The sequence below is a fragment of the Arabidopsis thaliana genome (assembly GCF_000001735.4).
Source record: "Arabidopsis thaliana chromosome 1 sequence".
Classification (NCBI taxonomy): domain Eukaryota; kingdom Viridiplantae; phylum Streptophyta; class Magnoliopsida; order Brassicales; family Brassicaceae; genus Arabidopsis; species Arabidopsis thaliana.
This window is the reverse complement of record NC_003070.9, coordinates 4931207-4953995: the sequence shown is the minus strand read 5'-3', so window position 1 is coordinate 4953995 and position 22789 is coordinate 4931207. Positions and strand designations below refer to the sequence as shown.

Here is a 22789-nt window from a genome sequence, read left to right as displayed (position 1 = left end):
GAGTTTATAACTGAACATGATAAGCTCGTTAAGGCCCATTATTTAGTATTAGGCCCATTAAATGTAGGACGATTGGTTAATGTAACAACAACATTAAGCACATTAATCAATTGGTTAATCATTAAGAAAAAGGTAGTATTAATTATTGAATTAATAAAGTATCACTAATAGTTAATCATGATATTTTCATAGGATATGTACATACTCTTTCCTTCTAATTACAAAAAAGAACAGGACCATCTATGATATTATTAATCTGTCGCTTGACTTTGATTCCTCCTTGGGTATTCTCTACATGACTACATGTTATATTATCCAAAATAACATGGAGACAACGTTTGCTTACAAGACTAATGAATCAATTTGAGAGCCAGAAAGAAAACTTCGAAAACATACAAAATAGTGGGCATGTGCATATTCACCGTTAGTTTGTTTTTGCATGTATGAATTATTATAATGCATGATTAAAAGAACACAAAACTATAAGGACCCAAGAGCTTTGTTCATATGCATGTAAATACACATATTTGTGTGTACTATATATTAACACGATCATAAAGAGGAAAAAAAAGCAAAAGCAAAACTCTTTTAATAATGTAAGAAAATATAAGTATTCTAAGAAAAACAATGGCAGTAAAATAGGCATGTGATGTTTAATTCGTTTTTGTTGGACGACATTTCAAACGGACCAAACAATAAAACAGATCAGACGTGAGATCTAAAGACTGAAGACATTTGTCACAGAAAAGATAATACTCCTATATCTATATTTTGTTATGAATGCAACTAAAAGAAAAAATTATTTGTTCTCCAATTTATTTTGGGCAACAAAAAGAAAAAAGACAGTGAAGACTGAAGAGGCGTGAGAAGAGTGAAGACTTGTTTTAGATCTGACACAGAGAGACCAGAAGAAGGAGAATCCCGAGCGTCACCGCTCCTTCCGACCCATTTTTCACTTTTTCACATTTCTTTTCGTGTCTTTTTTTAATTATTTTATTCATTCTTTTATTTTTGTTTGATAAAAAGCAAATCAATCAGCCAATCACCGTGAATTTTTTGAATTTCTTCAGTAATCTCTTTCTTCATCTCTCCCACTCTCATCCTTTCGCTCTCACATCTTCTGTTTCTTCTTAAAAAGATTCTTGGTATCACCTGCGCAATTTCCGGTGTGACTATACTAAATAGTTCGGAGAAGATTAGTCTAAAACTATGTAAGATTTGTTTTCTGGAGAGAAAGAAAGAAAAATGTCGGGTTTAAGGATTTCGGATCCGAGCAAATTGCATCTGAAGAAGGAGCTTACTCATATCAGGAAAGTTGCTTCTAAAGGTTTACGCGATCCTGGAACCACTTCCTCATGGAAATCTCCTCTTACTTCCTCGAGATTCGTCGTTGAGCCGCCGGCGAGCAACAACGTCGAGATTCTCAGTAACAATCAGTTAGATTCTCAGTTTCCGAGTAGTCGAGTCTTTGGGAATAACGGGAAGGAGAAGGAGAAGAAGGTGTTTTTGTATAATTGGAAGACTCAGAGAACTTCAAGCGAGAAGACTGAGGGTGAAGATGAAACGTCTTGGATCCAAGCTAGTCTCAATGATGATGATGACGATGATGATGATGTGAGTGACGCGAGGAATGGTGGAGATTCGTGTCTTGAGGAAACTCGATCTGCTTCGATGATTCGAAAGAGTGGTTTTATCAAGAAGAAGAGTAAGGAATTGGATTTGAGTATCGGAAGAAAAAGCACTGCGAAAGCTAGGAACTTTCCAAGTCATCATCTTCACGTTGCATCAGGTTTAAGTGTAGTGAGAGATGAATCTGATGAAACAGAGGATTTTAGCAACTCTGAGAATTTCCCCACTAAAGTATCATCTCCTTTGCTTTTGAAACTAAAGCGCAAGAACTGGTCACGTTCTTCTTCTAAGTTCCTGAGAGGTACTAGTAAGAGAGAGGATTCTTCTCATACTTGTAACAGTACACCTGCATTGTCGACTAGCTCATATAATATGTATGGTATCCGTAATCCTAGCACTGTTGGATCTTGGGAGGATGGTGATGATGAGTTGGATGATGATAACTTGGATTTTAAAGGGAGACAAGGTTGTGGGATTCCTTTTTATTGGACTAAGAGGAATCTGAAACATAGAGGTGGATGTAGGAGTTGTTGCTCTCCTTCGTTTTCGGATACTCTTAGGAGGAAAGGAAGTAGCATTTTATGTGGGAGTCAATCTGTGTATCGTAGACATAGGCATTCCTCTGGGAGGTTTAATAAACAGAAGCTTGCTTTAAGAAGTGCAAAAGGTGTTTTACCTTTGCTCAAATATGGTGGTGATAGTAGAGGAGGGTCATCTATAGGAATTGGGTATAGTGATGATGATCTTTCTACTGATTTTGGAGAGATTGATTTAGAAGCTCAGAGTAGATTAGATGGGAGGAGATGGTCTAGTTGTTGTAAGAGTCAGGATGGAGAAAGAGAAGAAGAGGAAGAAGGAGGAAGTACACCGGAAAGTATTCAGAGCTTGAGCCAAAAGTACAAGCCAATGTTCTTTGATGAACTGATTGGGCAGAGTATAGTTGTTCAATCACTAATGAACGCTGTGAAGAAGGGTAGGGTTGCTCATGTTTATCTTTTCCAAGGTCCTAGAGGTACTGGGAAGACATCTACCGCGAGAATTCTTTCGGCCGCCTTGAATTGTGATGTGGTCACTGAAGAAATGAAACCTTGTGGGTACTGCAAAGAATGTAGTGATTACATGCTAGGGAAAAGTAGGGATTTATTGGAACTTGATGCTGGTAAGAAGAATGGAGCCGAGAAAGTTAGGTACCTTTTGAAAAAATTGTTGACATTAGCTCCTCAGAGTTCTCAAAGATACAAGGTTTTTGTTATAGATGAGTGTCATTTATTACCATCTAGGACTTGGCTATCTTTACTCAAGTTTCTTGAGAACCCTCTGCAGAAATTTGTCTTTGTATGTATCACGACTGACCTTGACAATGTTCCTCGGACCATTCAGTCAAGGTGCCAGAAGTACATCTTCAACAAAGTCAGAGATGGTGACATTGTTGTGAGACTAAGGAAGATTGCTTCAGATGAAAATCTAGATGTGGAATCACAGGCGTTGGACCTGATTGCTTTGAATGCTGATGGCTCGCTTCGAGATGCTGAAACCATGTTAGAGCAGTTGAGTTTGATGGGAAAACGAATCACCGTTGATCTTGTAAATGAGCTTGTAAGTTTTTTTGTTTGTTCTATGTTTCCTTTCCTTTGCATTGGGTAAAACTTGGACCAATGAGTAATGTAAATGTGACTACTGGTGTTTGTGCAGGTTGGTGTTGTTTCAGATGATAAATTGCTTGAACTCTTGGAATTAGCGTTGTCTTCTGACACGGCAGAGACCGTTAAGAAAGCTAGAGAGTTACTGGACTTGGGAGCTGATCCAATACTCATGATGTCTCAACTAGCCAGTCTTATCATGGATATCATTGCTGGAGCATACAAGGCTTTGGACGAAAAATACAGCGAAGCCTTTCTTGATAGAAGGAACTGTGAGTATCTGAAACTTCAAAGTTGTTTAGTTCTCATTATCTTGAATGAAACAGCTAAGTATTGTTCTGTTTTTGTTGTTTTTTTTGTAGTGACTGAAGCGGATTTGGAGAGACTAAAGCATGCTTTGAAACTTCTTTCTGAGGCTGAGAAGCAGCTTAGAGTTTCTACTGATCGTTCAACATGGTTCATAGCTACCTTGCTTCAGCTTGGTTCAATGCCTTCTCCTGGAACCACACATACCGGTAGCAGTAGAAGGCAAAGCTCTAGAGCAACTGAAGAAAGCATTTCAAGAGAAGTTATTGCTTACAAACAGAGATCAGGCCTTCAATGTAGTAATACAGCCTCCCCAACTTCCATAAGAAAAAGTGGAAACCTCGTTCGTGAAGTGAAATTGTCCTCCTCTTCTAGCGAAGTTTTAGAGAGTGACACTTCCATGGCCTCACATGACGATACAACGGCAAGCACCATGACGCTTACTTGCAGAAATTCAGAGAAACTAAATGATATTTGGATAAAGTGTGTAGATAGATGTCATTCAAAGACATTGAAGCAGCTTCTATATGCTCATGGGAAGCTTTTATCTATCAGTGAAGTTGAAGGTAAGCCGAAAAATTATTTAAATCACTTTACACTTTAAGGAAAAAACTCTAAGCATACTAATAGATTTTTCGTTGCAGGTATTCTAGTTGCTTATATTGCATTTGGAGAAGGAGAGATCAAAGCGAGAGCTGAAAGGTTTGTAAGCAGTATCACAAACTCGATTGAAATGGTACTACGGCGAAACGTAGAGGTCAGGATAATCCTCTTGTCTGAAACTGAGTTACTCAACTCCAAGCAGACCAGACAAATAGCAGTGACAACTAGTTCATATACTGAAAGTGGGAATGAGATTCCAATGAAAAGGATTGAAGCAATCATCCAAGAACAGAGATTAGAAACTGAGTGGTTACAGAAGACTCCTGGTTCACAAGGCCGGTTAAAACCCGAAAGGAACCAAATTCTACCTCAAGAAGACACCAATGGAGTTAAAGTCTTGAAGATTTGTGAAATGGGTGAGTTTCAGGAGAATCAGAGTGGTAAAAGAATGGAACATTGTCCTGTTTCTCCAAGCTTACTACACAATAGTAACTTCACAAACAACAAAGACAATCTGTAAGTAATCTTGCTTCAGTGAAGAGAAAACCGAATAAGTAAGATCTTCATAATAAACAATTGTTTTGTTTGGTTTGTGCAGAGGATATGAATCAGAATCAGGGAGAGGAGTTTGCAGTCTGCTTTTCTGTTGGAACACACAAAAGTCTCCAAGAAGAACCAAAGTGAGTTAAATTCACAAAATCTTGTTTAAAGTTGCAATCAACCAAAAAATAATTTATCTATTTATCTGACGTTTTTGATTACTTGATTATAGATCAAAGGGACTTCTATGCGATCACGAAGAAGTCGAGAGAGACGTTTCTCCTTGTTCAGTGCATGTGCTAGGCCAAGGAAGTAAGAAAAGTTACTATGAGATATTTACTGTTTATTGAAAAATATAGGAAAGTTAAAAGTAATTATATGCTAATGTTGAATTTGATAGCAAAATAAGTAAATGATAAGATTTGTAATTTTTTTTAGAGTACTCAATTTGATAGAAAAGTTACTGTTTTATTGCTTTAGTGTATGTATTGGAGGATTTGTTTCGAAACATTTATGAAAATGATTATTGCAAAAATTATACGGATAGTGCCTGCCTACATATATACGAGGAGGAGCAGAAATATGTAAAAGCATCTTACTAGATACATATAATATAATTCTTACGAGAATATTAATAAAGCGATTTTTCATACTTGTATCAAGTTAGTAGAATACTAGTATTTGTTTGTTATATAAAAAAAGTTTAGTATTTGTTTATATTATTTATTGTTTTTGGTCAACTTTTAAAATTTCTTTTAAGGTAAAATATCACAGAAATAATATTTAGGTTTGACCAACCAAAAAAAAATACCTATTTAGGTAACAACAAAGAGATTGAATAAGTGAAACTATTGACTAATTCAATCTTCAAAGATATCGATTTTACTCAATCCACCTCTACTTATACTCACATGAACTCACCAAAGCAAAACAATCACTGGCTACATACAAATTACAAATCCATATATACAATACAAGTAAGCTCAACAACAAGAAATCATGAAGTTCTCTGCAAAAACAATGAAGATTGCTCTGTTTCTTCTTCTTCTAATAACCGTCCAAACAATTGCCAGACCGTTCACCGACGAAACCGATAAAATCCAAACAGTTCCATATCCTCCTTCAAAACATACTCCTCCAGGTTATCATGGTCATTCACCACCAGGAAAAGGCCCAACAGTTCCATCTTCTCCTGCAAAAGATCCTCCTCCTCCAGGACATGGTCATCATCCACCAAGCCAAGCCGCTAACGACAAGAACACCATGTTTATGCCTGAAGACATTTTTTTCTGATGAGATCACTATGTTGTCTTCCCATAAACCAGAGTCATAAGCTAGAAAGATCAGTAGATGTTTCACTATGATTTACCATTTGTATTTATTTTCTGTTTAACAAGAAATAAATAATAACAACTCTACAATGATAGATTTCTGATATAATTTATATATGATGCTATGCAATATTATTAAACTTAATTACTTATTTCCGACATTATATTTTGATATTAAAGAGAACCATAAGAAAACTAGTTTACGACATTATTATTTTCCGATTTTTTTTCAAAAGAAGCCCAAATGATAACCTAAAGTTAAAGCCCATATGACGACAAAAAATAAATTTAAAGCCCATATACATCAAAGAAGCCCATGATTTGTCATTTGAGAAGAAAGTTAAGAGGAATAGTACGGTCGCAGGAGATTAATCGAATACCTGAGAAAATGGCGAAGCCTTTGGGAACAACCGGCGAATTTTTCCGGCGAAGAGATGAATGGAGGAAGCATCCGATGCTTTCGAATCAAATGAGACACGCTCTTCCCGGACTTGGAATCGGCGTCGCCGCCTTCTGCGTTTATCTCGTCGGTGAGCAGATCTACAACAAAGCTTTGGCTCCTTCCAAATCATCTCACCACCACCAGGAACAGACTGCTCCGTCTCACTGAAGAGCATCTTTCTTCTTCGATGAGGTAAATCTTTGATGATTGATTCATTTTGTGTCGCTAATTTTGAATTTTTCTTCGTTTGATTGGAACGTAGAGATGTAGTTTCTCGTCTATGTTAAATTGATCTTTGCGTTTAGTTAGTGTATGAGTGCTTAGTTTTTATGCTTACATATAAAACTGATTTCTTTTGTTTTTGTATAACTCGCTTAAACCTGAGAATGTTGTGAAATGTTTTTATTGCAAAGTGATCCTTAGTTTCTTTCCATTTGTTATCTCTAAGATTTGGCGTAGTTAGCTCCAGCTTAAGTTTGTGAATTTGTCTTGAATCTTGATCAAAGTATTGTCTTGCTTAGCTTTTGTATATTGTGATCAAAAGAACACTTGAAAGAGAGGATAGATTGAGAATGTAGTGAATGTTGTGCAAGATCGTATTTTTGGTGAGCTCCTTTGCATCATTTGGGTGCAGTTGGTTATATAGCTTTTAAAATGCCTGAAGGAATCAATGGTCTTGATCAAATTACATGCTTCTCACCCCAAGTTTAATCCTCTATTCAAATGATTTTGTAACTCTGGTATGTAGCGTATAGATAGTGGAGAATGTGGCTACTACATGCATTTTTTTTCGGTTTATATAAGCAAAGCTGAAGGAAAATTTAGAATAACGCATAGGAGATAAGGTTGAGTAGAAGATCAGAACTATTCAAAGTAACTAAAAATTTTAAGGGCATAGGCATTTGTTGTCTAAAAACTAGTCGGTTGCGATCCCTCGCCTCTGCGTATGTTCTAAAGTGTAGGGTTTCTTTTGTATCATAATCTCTTACAAGAAAATATTTGTTGTATGATTGCAGATGCTTGAAACAGTGGCACAAGGCTGAACTCAGGGTCTCTTCTTGGTTACTAGTTTTCGTTGGATTGTCTTAATAATCATGTTTAAATCGAATACAAAGAATTTGATATCTATATTTGAACTGTAAAGCTTGTTGGCTCAAAGGTTCTCTTTGTATCGCACAAGTTAAGATTCTGCATATTCTTATCTTATTTGATACTTGCTACTTAGCTAAACTGCGTCGTTTAAGAGATCGTTGCTTTCAGGTTTATTATATAACTTTTTCTTTTTTTTGTCGGCGGTTTATTATATAACTTAAGCAGTAGAGAATAGTCTTGTGGTCGACAAAAAAAAAAAAAAAAAGAATAGTCTTGTGTGCTTTTCAAAATGGGCCTGCAGATAAAATAATTGGCCCATTACATTTAGCATTGTTTGGCCCTCTGAAATTGAGACACTTGCCAATTATTTGTCATGTTGGAAAAAACAAATTCTAATAAGTAAGGTGAGTGATGAAATTGGCTCATTGCTATATATATATTCAGAAAAATATGTATAATTTTTTCAATTATTATAATGTTTTTTTAACTTTATGCTTTTGTTTACTAAATTATGAAGGTACGGGTTTGTATTTTCTTACACGCTACGTCCATTTCATCTGCCATAAAACTGTACCTTTCGAATATTATTATTTTACAAATAGAAAAAGTGAATCAAAGAGATATAATAATTAAATAGATGAATGAGGAGAAATCAGATGTCAGTAAACTGATTGCACGTAAAACCCATAATAGTGTTAAAATAACCAGAACTCGTGCATTTGCTTTGTGGGAAAAATTTTCGATTCTTGGGAAATTTTATTTTCTTAAAGTAAACACATAACCAGAATAATTCTCAGAATGTTTTTCTTTTTAGTTGTTTATGTGAATTCTCAAATAGTTTTGTACTGATTCCGTGTTGTGCTTTGATGTTGATAAATAAAGCAAATATGTACGTATCTTAATATATATCAAGTAGACTAAGTGTTTTAGTATAACTAATACTAATAGTGTATATAACTGTTGCAAACAATGATTTATTTTGATTTAAACAAACAATATATGTTTTATCCTCATAACAGTATCCATGGTTTATTATGAATCTTAATTCTATGTTCCAGGATGCATCAGTAATTAATTTTGACAGACGATTCCAACTGTATACCAAAACTTTGCAAATATTTGAATCTTCTACTCTCTACTCGTAATTTAAAAATTCAAATCCATGTTTTCTGATATAAATCTTTTAAAAACATTTTAACAACCACTAGATAAAAACGTTTTGATATTTATTACTCTTTTATTTATCATTTTATATCATATTGTGAATATTATAATTTAAGCATAGTTTGTAAGAACACTAACTAGCTAGTAGTAACTACGCAATTAAGCGAAAATTATAGAAATTACTCAAATCGAAATAGTGCTTACATGAAATTTCACAATACCCAAAGACATTTCTTACTTATACAAAAATGGATTTATGATGATCCCAACCGGTCAATGGCGGAATTAGGCACTAGTAATCAAAATAATGGCAATAATATAGTCATGAATATAAGGACTATGTAGATCTTAGAATATGTCATTTATGTTCCTTTTAAAGATAATGCTTTTGAAACTAAAGTTTTGTCAATAAAAAGATGAAGATTCTTTCGTAAATTCGATTTGAATTGCTGTTATTTTGTTTGGTGGGCAAATTAGGATTAAGAATAAAGAAGATCTATAAAGAAAATTCTTTGGGTTTTAGATAACCCATATTATTCCTCCGCAAAAATAAAAATAAAAAGAATAGATAATCAATATTCCTCCACTATATACATCATGAACCATTTCCAACATTTATTCATTTCTGAATTTAGATTATTTAAAGCAAATGGGCTATGAGCTGGTCCATAATTTGGTCCCCAGTTCGTCTGTTGCACCGTTTCTAGTATACATAATTTAATGTGTGCGCTTATGAACTTTTATATGTATTAATATTTAATAATTTGTACACATTATGTATTTTACTTTAGATTTTGAATTTTGATATCCATTACTAAGTTGATTACTTATTTAGATAAAATGCCAGATCAAATACGTACGTTATTTATTTATATGTTCTTATGTCACATGACTATATATAAACACACCCAAAAAAAATAGGAGTAGACTAGTAGTGTATCGAAATGCAGCATCGAATAATGATAAAAATTAAATAAACTAGCTCTAGTTAAAAACTTAAAATTATAAGAAAAAAGCAGGGAATGTTAAGATTCAAAGCAAGGTTACTTTAAAATAATTCCAACTTATATATCTTTTTCAACTTATCAAGATAAAATCATGGAAGGTGATGGGAATGTGTATATACTGTAATACATAACGAGGCATCTTGGGTTAAGCTATAAAAATGTTGCAGTATAGGTTTAAAAATTCGTAGCTTTCCGTGTATACTATATAACCACATGATTAGATGTTGGAAATCCCTAGAAATCAAATAAAACTTAATTAAACATGTTATACTTTTCTTTGGATTGAGGTGGTGTGGGGCTTTTGAATCTCATACGAAAAGGAATTAATAAAAGAAATATAAAGACTGAGAATGTTCCCAACGGCTGAATTAATATCTCTTTTTCCTCTTGGTTTGTTTTATAGGGCTCATTGTGTCGATTTTTTATTCATTGTATATGTTATTGGAGAAGTTTTGTAACTGAAATCATAGGTCGACTGAGGAAAATAGTTACTTAATTAAATGGTTATAATAACATTATACATAACAAAATGCATCAAAACAAATTTCTCAAACTTTGAGTTTAATCGAAATGGTGTGTGAGAAAAGCAAGGACAGCACACACATGCATATAAGAATAAGGAAGAGAAAGACTAAAATGTGAAATTTAAGATTCATTTTTGGTGTTGCTTACAAAGTAAATGCTTGTTGCGGTATATATAATGATGGAACTTACAAAAATACGTTTTTATTCGTAAAATCATTTTGGTGAACTAAGATCAACGCGTATAAGGTTTGGTATTGATTCATTTGTCAAATAAATAAAAATAGTATCATCTTCCAAACCGTATTATACCGTAGCATATCATATATGATAACTCATATACTCATGAATTATAATAACTGATGCGTGAGATTATAAAATCTAACAATCATTAATTACGGGATATATATAATCCATACCTTTTCAATCTAATATTACTATAGCAAATGATATTGTTATCATATTTACACTAACCAAGCCTAATATTAATTCATCATTAGTTGTGGATGTGACTTGAATCTTTATATTTGATTTAGCTAACGTAAAATGATTGAAATCTTAATTGTATTTGAATTTCCGTGATAAAGATTGTGAAAAGAGAGTTGGCATCTTAAAAGAAGATTTTATTTTTTTGAAGGATACAAGCTTTGGTTGACCAAAAATTGATGGTTCCATCTAAAAGAAGAAACAAATCGTCTGCCTTTGCACGCTTGTCACTTAAAAATAGGTATTATGATTAGTTTATACTATAACTTTCTTTTAACTAAAACGACATGTTTGAATTGTAACTTTTGATAGAGTATTTACTTATATATATAATTAATAGCTAGCTAATATAAAGAATTAATGTACGAGTATATAATTAGTGAGACGACTTACAAGGAATCTTAATATTATTGATCTTTTAAGTGTTTTAATACAAAATTTCACCCGTCTTTTAAAGGAATACAATCTTTGTAGCACTAAAAATACATTTAGAATCTTGTTTTATTTTGATATATAGGAAATAAATAAATATACAACTTACAGATATATACAACCCTAAAAAAAATACTTACATATATACACAAATTAAAGTGTCATAATATAAAAGGAGAACGAGTAAATACGAACATCTTGAAAATTGTGAACAATATTGGACCATCGACCTAACGTCATTTATTCTTGTGGACCCTTTTTATTTTGTCACTTGAAAAAAAAACGTAATACTAATAGACTAAATACATTTTAAAAATAGAGTATAATACTGTTATATATCCAAAGTTTTGAGCTCAACTCCTCATCCAATAGTTATGCCAGACCGAGTGATTTTCAAAATGCACTATGATAAATGTATAGTTAATACATTAGTCATCTATGATTTACTGACAAAAATAATCATTATGAAAAATATAATTGGGGATTTCAAGAAGTTACCAGAAGAAGATACAACAAAACAGAAACAAGAAAGAAATTAAAAGATAAAGTATCTCATATATGTGATCTGGTGTAGTAAAGGATAAAGAGTTAAAGACCATAGGGATAAGTAAAGAACAAAGTGATTCATGTCTTTGTTAAATTAACAAAAAAAATGGTTCATTAAACGAGCGTAATTTCAAATTGAAATGGTTGTATGACATGATTACTACTACTGCTAAGAGCAGTAATTCTGAAATGTTAAGCAATATTCTCTGTTTTACCACGACTTCCTATTTATAGTCAAACGAACACATAACTTTCGATCCTTTTGCCCATGCTTCCTAATTCACTACAAAAATTATGAGGGTACATAATTATAACTACAGCTGTAAATACACTGCCTTTTTACATGCTACCGCAATTTTATGTATGGTGAAATTTTAGTTGGTTCATTGGTTGGATATATGATTGAAAACTCCAGAGTACTTATAAAAGATTACAGAAACGTTTTTACAAATTACGATATATATAGTTTATAATAATAGTTCGATATGTGGTGTATGTGAACTAAATAATTCATCTTGGCCTCGAATGACGTGTGATGGATCTTATTTCGCCTGTATATATATTTTAAAGAAATCTTATCAACTGTATTATATCATCCAATATTTTCACTTTATCACTGATGTAAAAAAAAAAAAATTTGGATACTATGCAGATGTGAGAAATGTTAATCCATGCAAGAAAAAACATTTATCATCATAAAATAAAAGATAATGTTAGGATTTCATTTATTAAAAACTTATTGAATAATATTAATTAATTACGGCTTTTTATTATACAGAATAAAATATACAAGAAATATTGTAGGACCATAACTTCTGGTTAATAATATAATTCACATGCATGACATGACAACCTCGAGAGTCCAAAGTTTTACAAGTTATAGACGACGTATGAATTATCTATATCTTTGTGAACCAAAGTAAGTTTATCTTCTTTGCAAAAATAAAATATACAGAAAAATACTTCTGTCAACAAAACAAATAACCCCAAATATACAGAACACATACCTTTTTTTTCTTTTGCAATTAGCTTCGTTTACTCATGATTCATGAATGTTTTAAGTTATTTTATTTATTATGACTTTTATGCTTGTTTCACTGCTTACTCTCTGCCCACCACTCCCTGACACAGTCCTCTCTCTAAAACTTGTGTAAATTTTGATGTCTGATAGTGCAAGCAAAGCAATCACCCCATGACCTTTAATTTTCTTTGTTTCTCCCCTCTAATTCTCTGATCTTCTTTTTTTTTTAGGGGCATTTTAATTATAGTTAGGTTAAATAGAAACCATATTTATTTGTGTAACCAATATAAATACACTAACAAAACTGACATAATTAAATGCTGTTGTTTTCTATTTGTCACTGGGAGGGAAGGGAGAGAGTGAAAAATTGAAAATATCTAGTTTTTTTTTTCTCTCTCTTGCTTTTAGGCTTTAGGCTTTCACTACTAATACTCTCTTAGTTTAAGACATTGCCTTCACATCCAAACACAAATGCAAATCTTTGTCTCCTCTCTTCCTTCAAAGTCTTTCATTACAAAACCCTAATATCTCTAATCTTCTCTCTGTCTCTCTTAAGGGCAATATCTTCAATAGAGTTCTGAACTTTGGAAGCATATTAAGATATCAAAGTAATTTTCTACTTTTAGTTGTGAAGGTATGTGTTCCTAATTCAGTTCAATGTTCAAGAACCTGATTCAAATTTCTTTCATAACCAGTTTTGACTTCTCTCTCTCTCTATCTTTTGTTAATTTCTCATCAAAATTAGGAGAGAAGAGGAGATTGGTAATCAAAGAACAGTTGTTATTTATTTTCTTTTTACTTACTGGTCATGATAATAAATTTCCCACTTGAATTGAAGTAGAAGACTTCTTTCGAAGTGCGTTTGTCAGCTTTTGTTTGCGCAGGCTTGCAATAAGAGTTTTATTTTCCTTAATTACCATTTTTTTGTATTCTTTCGTTTTGTCCTATAATTTTGGGTTTTGTAAATTTTGGTTGTTTCTTTTAGTAAAATTATTTGAAAAATGCTTTCCGTGAGTTGTTTCTAAAAAAGTGGAAACTTCTTAAGATTTTAATCAAGAAAGTATTCACCTTTAATAGTTTAATCATTTTGGTATTAGTTACTAATATTTTCCTCCAATTGTCTTGTTTTCTTCTTAGCTAGTCTCTCCTCTGTCCCCAAACCAAGAAACAATTTGCAAAGAGAAAGCAAAAGGTTTTTGAAGAAGACCCAATTAAAAAAGATGGAAATTGCAAGTCAAGAAGATCATGATATGCCCATCCCATTAAACACTACATTTGGTGGTGGTGGTAGTCATGGTCACATGATCCATCATCATGATCATCATGCTGCTAATTCTGCTCCTCCAACTCACAACAACAACAATACTACTCAACCACCTCCAATGCCGTTACATGGTAATGGTCATGGCAACAATTATGATCATCATCATCATCAAGATCCTCATCATGTTGGTTACAACGCTATCATCAAGAAGCCTATGATAAAGTACAAGGAGTGTCTCAAGAACCATGCAGCAGCTATGGGAGGCAATGCTACTGATGGGTGTGGAGAGTTTATGCCAAGTGGTGAAGATGGCTCCATTGAGGCTCTCACTTGCTCAGCTTGCAATTGCCACAGGAACTTCCATAGAAAAGAAGTGGAAGGCGAACTCGCAGCCACCGCCATGTCCCCTTACCACCAACACCCTCCACACCGAAAACTCATGCTCAACCACCAAAAGATCAGATCAGCTATGCCACACCAAATGATCATGCCCATTGGAGTCTCTAACTACCGGTACATGCATAACAACTCCGAGTCCGAGGACTTTATGGAGGAAGATGGCGTAACCACCGCATCTAGATCGCTACCAAACCTGCCATACAACCAGAAGAAGAGGTTCAGGACAAAGTTCACGCCGGAACAGAAGGAGAAGATGCTTAGTTTTGCTGAGAAAGTTGGGTGGAAAATACAAAGGCAAGAAGATTGTGTTGTTCAAAGGTTTTGTGAAGAGATTGGAGTGAAGAGAAGAGTGCTTAAGGTTTGGATGCACAACAACAAGATCCATTTCTCCAAGAAGAACAACATTAACCTCGAAGACAACGACAACGAAAAGATCAACAATCTCAACAATGTTGATCTGTCCGGTAATAACGACATGACTAAGATCGTCCCATGATATAATTAATAACGTTATTTTTATATGATCTTTGATAATTATTTAGTTATCTTTATGTTAGCTACTAGGGTTTTAATTTTATCTTCTAGCTGGTTTGGTTTTATTTTATATATATAAGCTCATTTCGCTATCTCTCGTTAAACCCATGGATTTTATATAATTTTCTGCTCTTTGTTGTGTTTTATTTATTTGGAAGTTATATATATTAATCTTGTTGTAATAAATGTATGACCAGCCGTATTTTTCTTCTTCTTCTTCTTCTTTTGGGTATGTAAGAAAATCTACTTTGGTTACATATCATTTTGAATCATTAGACTTTTCGCAGTTCGTGATCATTGTGCTCACAAAATCTGCATGCAAGATAAGCTATATACGTATTTCCCTAGCTCATCTACATGACTTCTGAAATCGGTATGAGTATCTAAAATGGATACTGTATTTATGGAGACCACAACTTCACGCCTTAGCTTAAAAATTGTATTATCTAGTTAGGAGAATGATGTGTCTTTAGGCCAAAACATTCTTTATTACAATCTTGCACATACAATAAAATAACAAAATTTAAAGAAAGAAAATAAAATAATAATTTCTGCTAACAGAGATGTGAAAAGTGTACTAACGAGTTGCAAGTCATGTCCTCTCGTGTGTGACGTATAAGGTTGAGTAAATATGTAGTTGGTGTCACAAGCGAGATCACATTTATTAACCCTCTTTGTTTATCACGTATGTTCAAGAATTAAATAACATTTCCACCTTTTTAGGTATACTATAATTCGTGTAATGTGCCATTTCATAAATAAAAGGATTTGTGGTATAATTAGATGTTATGTTTTTTGTTCACATGTTTCGATTTGCTTTGGTTTCTGTATAGAATAATCAGGTATCATGCGTCGAATGTGTTATTTTTTAATGCGTTCATCCAACTCATTCAGTTGTCTTCTTTCAAACGATTTTTTTGTGAGAATGTCATTTCGGAGTTCTATTCGGTTCAATTTTTGAGTTTTGGTTTGACAATTTGATTATGAAATACCATAGAATAAAAATAATAACTTTTTACAATCTTGTATAAGAACTATATAGTGCACTTAATTTTTGACGCCAAGTAATTTTTAGTTTATCAGTAAGGACTAAATGTGTAGGATGGAGAGTCGTCACTATTACATTTATTTGGGTGTCAATAAATAAGAAAATATGAGATTCTGAGCCCTATTTATTATCTTTTTGTGAAGGAAACTCCATTAATGTAGCTGAAAACAAGGTCCCCTCTTGTTCCTACTCTTAGCTTTTTGATCACATTTTCTCTGCAAAACAATCCTATATATTGCTTCAATAAAGACTGATCGATCGAGCCCGAATTAGTACAGAGATCTGCAACTGTTATGTTAGACCCTCTGAGGTCAAGCGTATATATTTGGTCATGAGATTTAACTTTGTAGAGTTTAAGAGATTAAATGTTTTGAAAATATTGGGATTTGATATTTGTTAAACTTTTAATTATCATTTTAAAGAGATGTGGATCATATAAGATTGATTTTAAATATACTCAGATCTCATAGACATTATACCTCAGTTCTGAATCTTTCAGAAAACAAATTACTCACAAATGTTATTTACCTGTTATGATCTCTTTGATATGATTAGAAAAAATTTATGGATGGTCATAAAACCTTGAACTCACTGGTCATTAAGAAAACCTTCTAATTAACCTAAGAGTTTTAGTATTTTGTTTACAAAGTATATGTGTCAACAAGGCAACGTAAATTTTCAAAACCTTCAATGGAACTAAAAATGCCACGCGAGTTTGGAGAAGCCTTTTTGGCCAGAATGGTTTGAAGTTCAATTGAAAACAGAACATTAGTTTTCTTCCAAAAAGTACAATTGCGTATTAACTTCGTAGAAAAACAAAATCTATGAATTACAATGTATGATGTAGAAGCAATTAATAGATCAGAAAATGCCAACAATAATTTAAACTTTTTGAAATTACAATTTTCATGAATATAAACCCCCCCAAAAAAAAACTAGGAAAAATATAGCTAAAATGATCTATCTATTTATAAAATAGAGACTAGACTCTCGAAATAACAAACATGATTTCCAGAATTCTTACTCTTGAAAACAAAATCATAAGATTTGGTTTCGGGATCATGTACCACCATTTGTTGCTTATATATTAGATTAGAAGATAACAATAACTTACCATTTTTCTTCTTCTTTTCCAAAACTGCTACTGGTGAGACTGCCAAAAAGTGCTTCCCAAACCCATGAGAAAATATATTCAGATCTAACGTAAACATTTTGTGCCATTTCTTGTTGCATGAATCAAACGACCATACCACTTGGTCAGGCCACTTGTTCTCGGATATGCACAAGCGGTTATCCAAGTTGCACATGGCAATGTTGTCACAATTTGCAATGTCAAAAGGAACTTTGGAGATTACTTGAAAAGTCTCGGTATGAAGATCTAGAGATAGAACTTTGATTTCTTTGCATTCGGTGAACCAATGCAGCGACCCATCTACGTACACAGGATCATGGAAAGCAATGATCCGGTAAGGAGAAGAAGGGGTAATATACTTCCAAACATTGGTCCTAAAGTCGAAAACTTCACACGTAGTAGCGTTTCTTAGTCCTCTTTCTAGTGAATTATATAAGCAAACCGGCTTGTATGTGCCATTGATGATGTCTTTGCCGAATCCAAGCAAAGGCAAAGGAAAGACACTACTATATTCACTAGAAGATTTGTCGAGAATGACTTGTTTATACCTAGGTGGAGGAAAACTTCGATGCCATCTAGTGGCTGGATTGACTACAATACCCGATTTATAAAGATTGTAGAAGCATATCAAACCATCACAACTACTAGGACAAACAAAATCAAATATCTTCTCCCGAGGAGTAGGGGTCTTAACCGAAATTTCCTTTTTTTTTATTAACTAACTTTCACCAATTTTTTATTTTTTTTAACTACAATTCTTCAAAAAATCAATCAAAAAACTAATGAAATAATAAAAGGATTGCTTTAAATCTTAACCCAAACAGCTACACTCGGAATTCCACGGTGAACCACGAACATCATATAATACCCAGGTGGTGCCACGTAGGAGTTAGTAGGCCCGTCCACGTCAGCTTTATAAGCGAAAACAGATAACTGACTCACGCGCCTGACGCGCAAAACCAACAACCTCTGGTTCATCGCCGTTGAGTGAGTGCTGAACGACGGCGCCACGAGCCTCACCGATACCCCTCCGTCGAACATTCCGAATGCCGGAATCGCGAACGTTACGGCAAAAGCCTGACCGTACAACATATTCCCGGCGAGCTCCACCGTGATGATCGTCGGTCTCACACGTGCGTACTGTGGATCCAGGTAACGCGGGAGATAAGCCTCGAGGCTGAGCTCCGTTGGGTACGGCCTCGCCGTGAAATTGTAATTTCGATGAGGATTGCTTCCTCCGACTAAGACTCTGCCGTCTGACAGAAGAAGAGACGCCGAATGGTACATTCTAGGGATTCGAGTCGGGGTGAGAATTTCGAATCTCCGGGTCTGGTCAGGCTCCTCGGGTAAGTATAAAATCGGGTTGAGAACAGCGTTCGTCGCGTCTTCCCAACCAGCGGTTCCGTTAGCAGCACCGTTAATGATCAAAACGTCACCGTTTGGTAACAGTAACATATCAGACATGACACGTGGCGATGGCATTTGCTCCATGACCCATTTCGGATCCGGGTCGGTCACTTTCAATCTCCCACACGTGCGTGATCCCGCGACGAAGATTTTAGGAATCGTCCTCGCCGCTTTGAAGAACGCTCCCGGCGGAGCACCGCCGCATACCATAACCTCAGCAGTTATCTTCGTTCTGTTAATGTCTCCGGTGAGAAAGAGAGGGAGGAGCACGGAGGAGCCAGTGCTGGGATAATTCCGTTTATCGCCGCCGGGAATCTGTGGAAACTCCTTGATGATTCGGTGATTGACGAAATCGAACAAAATCGATCTCCGATTGGCGAAGATGAAGAGATTACCGTCGGGGAGAAGATGAAGAAACGGATAAAGATTGTTTTCTTCATTCGGATCTCTCGTCTCCGCCAAGAATCTGAGATTGAAAACGGATTCTCCCGGATCCTTGGGGTAAAACTCGTAGTTGAAAGCTCTTCTTCCGCCGACGATGATAATCCGACCATCGGGAAGAATCTGATTGGTGGAATACCACCGGCGAGAGGAGAGATACGCTCTGTTCTCAATCCAATCACACGAAACGCTTCCAACTCCTCCGTCGCAAGGTGTGAAAACCCGTACAGTTCTTTCGCCGTTGCCATAACCGCCGGTTTGGATTAAAGAACCGGAAGCGTTTAAAGAACCGGAAGAGCACCACGTGTCGTAACGTAGTGTAAGTGGGCGAAAGGTATTTGAAGCGACGTCGTATAGTATTGAATGAGCAGAGCAGTCAAAAACGGTGGCGTTTTGGCAGGTTTGAGAAGGGAGAGAAACATTCGAAGGTCCATAATCCGTACGGTCAAAGATGACGACTTTGTTGTTGTGTAGAAGCTGCATGTGCATTGCGGATATACCTACACTCGGCTGCAGAAGATCCCACCTCCCGCCGGTGAGAATAGCTAACGGTGAACGTGGAAGGAGCAAATCCGACGTGGAACAGAGGAAGAAGAAGAAGAATGATATCACGACGGCGTTAAGGTTGTTCTTGAATCTTTCTTGCGTCATTATTTTCAGCTAAGAATCTTCTTTCTCCGGTGAAAGAGATTTAACATTTAAAGCTTCTTTGAGTAATTATTAGTGTCTTTCTTGAAATCGGTAGGAGAAGAAACATTTATGGTGTTGTATTGTTTTACTTTTCTGGTGAAATGTGTGATCAAGACTCGCAGTGCTCTCTGTACATAATGATCTGGTAGATTTGTAACATATGGTCAAGATTTATTTATTGCATTTTGCAATTTGCATATAAGTTGGTGAATTTTAGATCTGTATTATTGATCACGGACCATATTCTTAGAGATAACATTTTGGATTTTATATCAGTTTGCGTATGAACTGTTTCAGTCTTTCACAGATCAGGAGTCCAAAATAAAATTGTTTCATTCTTTTTTTTTTATAGTCATGTCTTCAAATTCTTTTGGGGGAACAGAGAGTCCCGCCATTAATTAGCTTCTGACCCCATGGGGAATTTTTTTAATTACTTGTATGATAATTATTTTCAATAGACCTAGAGACTTGATATATACTACGTTTAATAATCATATGTAGTATGTATGATTAATTAAGTAAATACAAAAATAGTTACCTCAAGTTTTAAAGGTGCTATTGGGTAATTATCTCAGTAAAAATAATATTAGATCAAGGCAAAAATAACTGAAAATATCCAGAAAAGAAGGATTAAACAAAGGCATCCAAAATCTATAATTGGGTTTTTTGGAGAAATGACCATAGAGATTTAAATCAATGGTTGTCTAATCTATGTTAATTCTCAATCCTCTATTGACTCTTCTCATCTCCTTTTCTCTCTCCCCAGTTCCTGGTTATTAAAGCAATCAGGTGATTCAAATCTTTAATCTTTTAATCCCGGCAGGCCTATCTGAAACAACAACCTCCGTTTGAGGTTTTGCCGGGAAAATATAAAGTTCACAGGCTTTGGTCTCTGCATTTGCAATATATTTAAAATGGCAGCAGCTTTCTTGAATCTTGGCGGCTATGTTTTCGTTTTCTTCTCTTCGTTCTTAGCTATAGTGGCCCCACAGGTTCGAGGCAATGTTGCTGTCTTTGATAGCTACTGGACGCAACGACAAAGTGATGCATTGAAACAAACCATCGGCTCTTACGATCCTCATCCACTTAACGTCACCAACCATTTTAATTACCATGTCAATATGTGAGTTTTTGTCTTTGTTAGGTCAAATGTTTAACCTAACTTCCTAAACAAGTACTAATTAAACACTTTTTATTTTTTTTAACAGAGCAGTGGATGCATCGGAATCAAGGAACGATACAAGGAGAGAGCTTACTCAGGTGAGAAGTGGTCGTAAAACGCACAAAAGCAGCGGAAAATGCCTAGCTTATAACCCGATAGACAACTGCTGGCGATGCGATCGTAACTGGGCTAATAACCGGAAGAAACTAGCCGACTGTGTGCTCGGATTCGGCCGGAGAACCACCGGAGGAAAAGACGGACCGATATACGTCGTCAAAGACGCGTCTGACAACGATCTTATCAACCCTAAACCAGGAACGTTAAGGCATGCAGTGACTCGAGACGGACCGCTTTGGATCATATTCGCAAGAAGCATGATCATAAAACTGCAACAAGAACTGATGATAACGAGCGACAAAACAATCGATGGAAGAGGAGCTAGGGTTTACATCATGGAAGGTGCTGGATTAACGTTGCAATTTGTGAATAATGTGATCATTCACAATATTTATGTCAAGCACATTGTTCCTGGGAACGGTGGGTTGATCAGAGACTCTGAGGCTCACATAGGGCTTAGGACAAAAAGTGATGGTGATGGAATCAGTTTGTTTGGAGCAACCAATATTTGGATCGACCATGTCTCAATGACAAGATGTGCAGATGGTATGATCGATGCTATTGACGGCTCCACTGCTGTAACTATTTCCAACAGTCATTTCACCGACCACCAAGAGGTAAAAAGATTCCTTTGTTTTCGCTCATGTGAAGTTGCATATGAAACAATCAAGACCTCTAATTTAGAGTCTTGTTTTAAATTTTGTGAGAGAACAGGTGATGTTGTTTGGGGCGAGGGACGAACACGTGATCGACAAGAAAATGCAGATAACGGTTGCGTTTAACCACTTCGGTAAGCGATTGGAACAGAGAATGCCTCGTTGCAGATACGGAACGATACATGTGGTGAACAATGACTACACACATTGGGAAATGTATGCAATTGGTGGGAACATGAACCCTACAATTATTAGTCAAGGCAATCGTTTCATTGCTCCTCCTAATGAAGAAGCCAAACAGATTACAAAAAGAGAGTACACACCATACGGTGAATGGAAATCTTGGAATTGGCAATCAGAAGGAGATTACTTTCTCAACGGAGCTTATTTTGTGCAATCCGGAAAAGCAAATGCGTGGAGCTCTAAACCGAAAACCCCGCTCCCAAACAAGTTTACAATTCGACCTAAACCGGGAACGATGGTCCGGAAACTTACCATGGATGCAGGAGTACTTGGCTGCAAACTTGGTGAAGCTTGCTGATTACATAACCATTTTGCCCCCTTCCAACAAACAGCCAAAGCTTTTGCCCTGTTTTTGCTTGTTGTTCAAGAAAAACAATATGGAGAGAGAGGAGAGAAAACGAAAGAGAATGTTTTTCTATGAATGGTGTTTTGTAACTAAGACTGCATATATAATGCGCAGTTTTCGGATTATTATTCTTAATAGGATCCAGGTTCCTTTTTCTACGGAAAAATGAGAAAATCAAAATACCTTAGATCTTTATACTAATTATACAATCTCCTCGTAATACTTTCATCAATTAGCTCTCTTATCTTGTCTCGAATGTTATTAGCTATATGGACCAAAACAATATCTTGAAGAGTTGCAAAATTTGACCAACAAACTGTTGATGGAAGAAGCAAATATTACAATATGCATTGACAATAATCAAATTACTGAATAGAGACCAAACTTGGGAAATAACAGAGAACAAATCCAGTAGATATGGATTTATTCCAGAAAGCATAATCATATGAATTGGTTTCGAAGTCAAGTGTCAACAGTGTTCTTGTTGAGACAGCATAGCCAAGTCCAATTGTATATAGATCTATGGAACATATTTTGTCTCATGTCTTATCACTTGGTCGGGCCAATCGTTGGTCCTAAAATCGAAAAC

At 35.2% G+C, this 22789-nt stretch overlaps 7 protein-coding genes and 1 long non-coding RNA gene across 10 annotated transcripts; 5 read left to right on the top strand and 3 right to left on the bottom strand.

Moving 5' to 3' along the window:
- Positions 1-473: 473 nt before the first annotated feature.
- On the bottom strand, positions 474-979 carry AT1G05093. Its single transcript, NR_138833.1, has one exon. It is a non-coding gene; the product is annotated as an other RNA (long non-coding RNA).
- AT1G14460 (AAA-type ATPase family protein) lies at positions 712-5358 on the top strand. The gene is made up of 6 exons (NM_101313.3): positions 712-3225; positions 3322-3541; positions 3632-4141; positions 4220-4694; positions 4777-4858; positions 4951-5358. The coding sequence occupies exons 1-6, from the start codon at positions 1246-1248 to the stop codon at positions 5032-5034; spliced, it is 3351 nt and encodes a 1116-aa protein (NP_172898.2). The 5' UTR covers positions 712-1245; the 3' UTR covers positions 5035-5358.
- Positions 5359-5595: 237 nt separating this feature from the next.
- On the top strand, positions 5596-6177 carry AT1G14455 (uncharacterized protein). The gene has a single exon (NM_001123815.1). The coding sequence runs from the start codon at positions 5718-5720 to the stop codon at positions 6009-6011; it is 294 nt and encodes a 97-aa protein (NP_001117287.1). The 5' UTR covers positions 5596-5717; the 3' UTR covers positions 6012-6177.
- Positions 6020-6875, bottom strand: AT1G14453 (uncharacterized protein; the record flags this gene model as incomplete). Its single annotated transcript, NM_001332120.1, has 2 exons — positions 6430-6875; positions 6020-6052 (listed from the first exon to the last, which is right to left on the bottom strand). Exons 1-2 carry the CDS (start codon positions 6664-6666, stop codon positions 6020-6022), a joined length of 270 nt encoding a protein of 89 aa, NP_001322283.1. The 5' UTR covers positions 6667-6875.
- AT1G14450 (NADH dehydrogenase (ubiquinone)s) lies at positions 6326-7804 on the top strand. Of its 2 annotated transcripts, none has more exons than NM_001332119.1 (2): positions 6326-6683; positions 7508-7778. In NM_001332119.1, exon 1 carries the CDS (start codon positions 6366-6368, stop codon positions 6657-6659), a length of 294 nt encoding a protein of 97 aa, NP_001322284.1. In that variant the 5' UTR covers positions 6326-6365; the 3' UTR covers positions 6660-6683; positions 7508-7778. The 2 variants fall into 2 exon arrangements, with proteins under 2 accessions (NP_001322284.1, NP_563952.1); NM_101312.3 differs by having other exon boundaries at positions 6380-6683; positions 7508-7804.
- Positions 7805-12663: 4859 nt separating this feature from the next.
- HB31 (homeobox protein 31) lies at positions 12664-15242 on the top strand. 2 transcript variants are annotated; one of them, NM_101311.6, is made up of 2 exons: positions 12664-13395; positions 13899-15242. In NM_101311.6, the coding sequence occupies exon 2, from the start codon at positions 13982-13984 to the stop codon at positions 14918-14920; it is 939 nt and encodes a 312-aa protein (NP_172896.1). In that variant the 5' UTR covers positions 12664-13395; positions 13899-13981; the 3' UTR covers positions 14921-15242. The 2 variants fall into 2 exon arrangements, with proteins under 2 accessions (NP_172896.1, NP_973826.1); NM_202097.1 differs by having other exon boundaries at positions 13301-13395; positions 13903-15118.
- Positions 15243-17801: 2559 nt separating this feature from the next.
- AT1G14430 (glyoxal oxidase-related protein) lies at positions 17802-19876 on the bottom strand. The gene has a single exon (NM_101310.4). The coding sequence runs from the start codon at positions 19635-19637 to the stop codon at positions 17943-17945; it is 1695 nt and encodes a 564-aa protein (NP_172895.2). The 5' UTR covers positions 19638-19876; the 3' UTR covers positions 17802-17942.
- A 457-nt stretch (positions 19877-20333) lies between these two features.
- Positions 20334-22511, top strand: AT59 (Pectate lyase family protein). The gene is made up of 3 exons (NM_101309.5): positions 20334-20799; positions 20885-21572; positions 21670-22511. The coding sequence occupies exons 1-3, from the start codon at positions 20591-20593 to the stop codon at positions 22150-22152; spliced, it is 1380 nt and encodes a 459-aa protein (NP_172894.1). The 5' UTR covers positions 20334-20590; the 3' UTR covers positions 22153-22511.
- Positions 22512-22789: the final 278 nt, after the last annotated feature.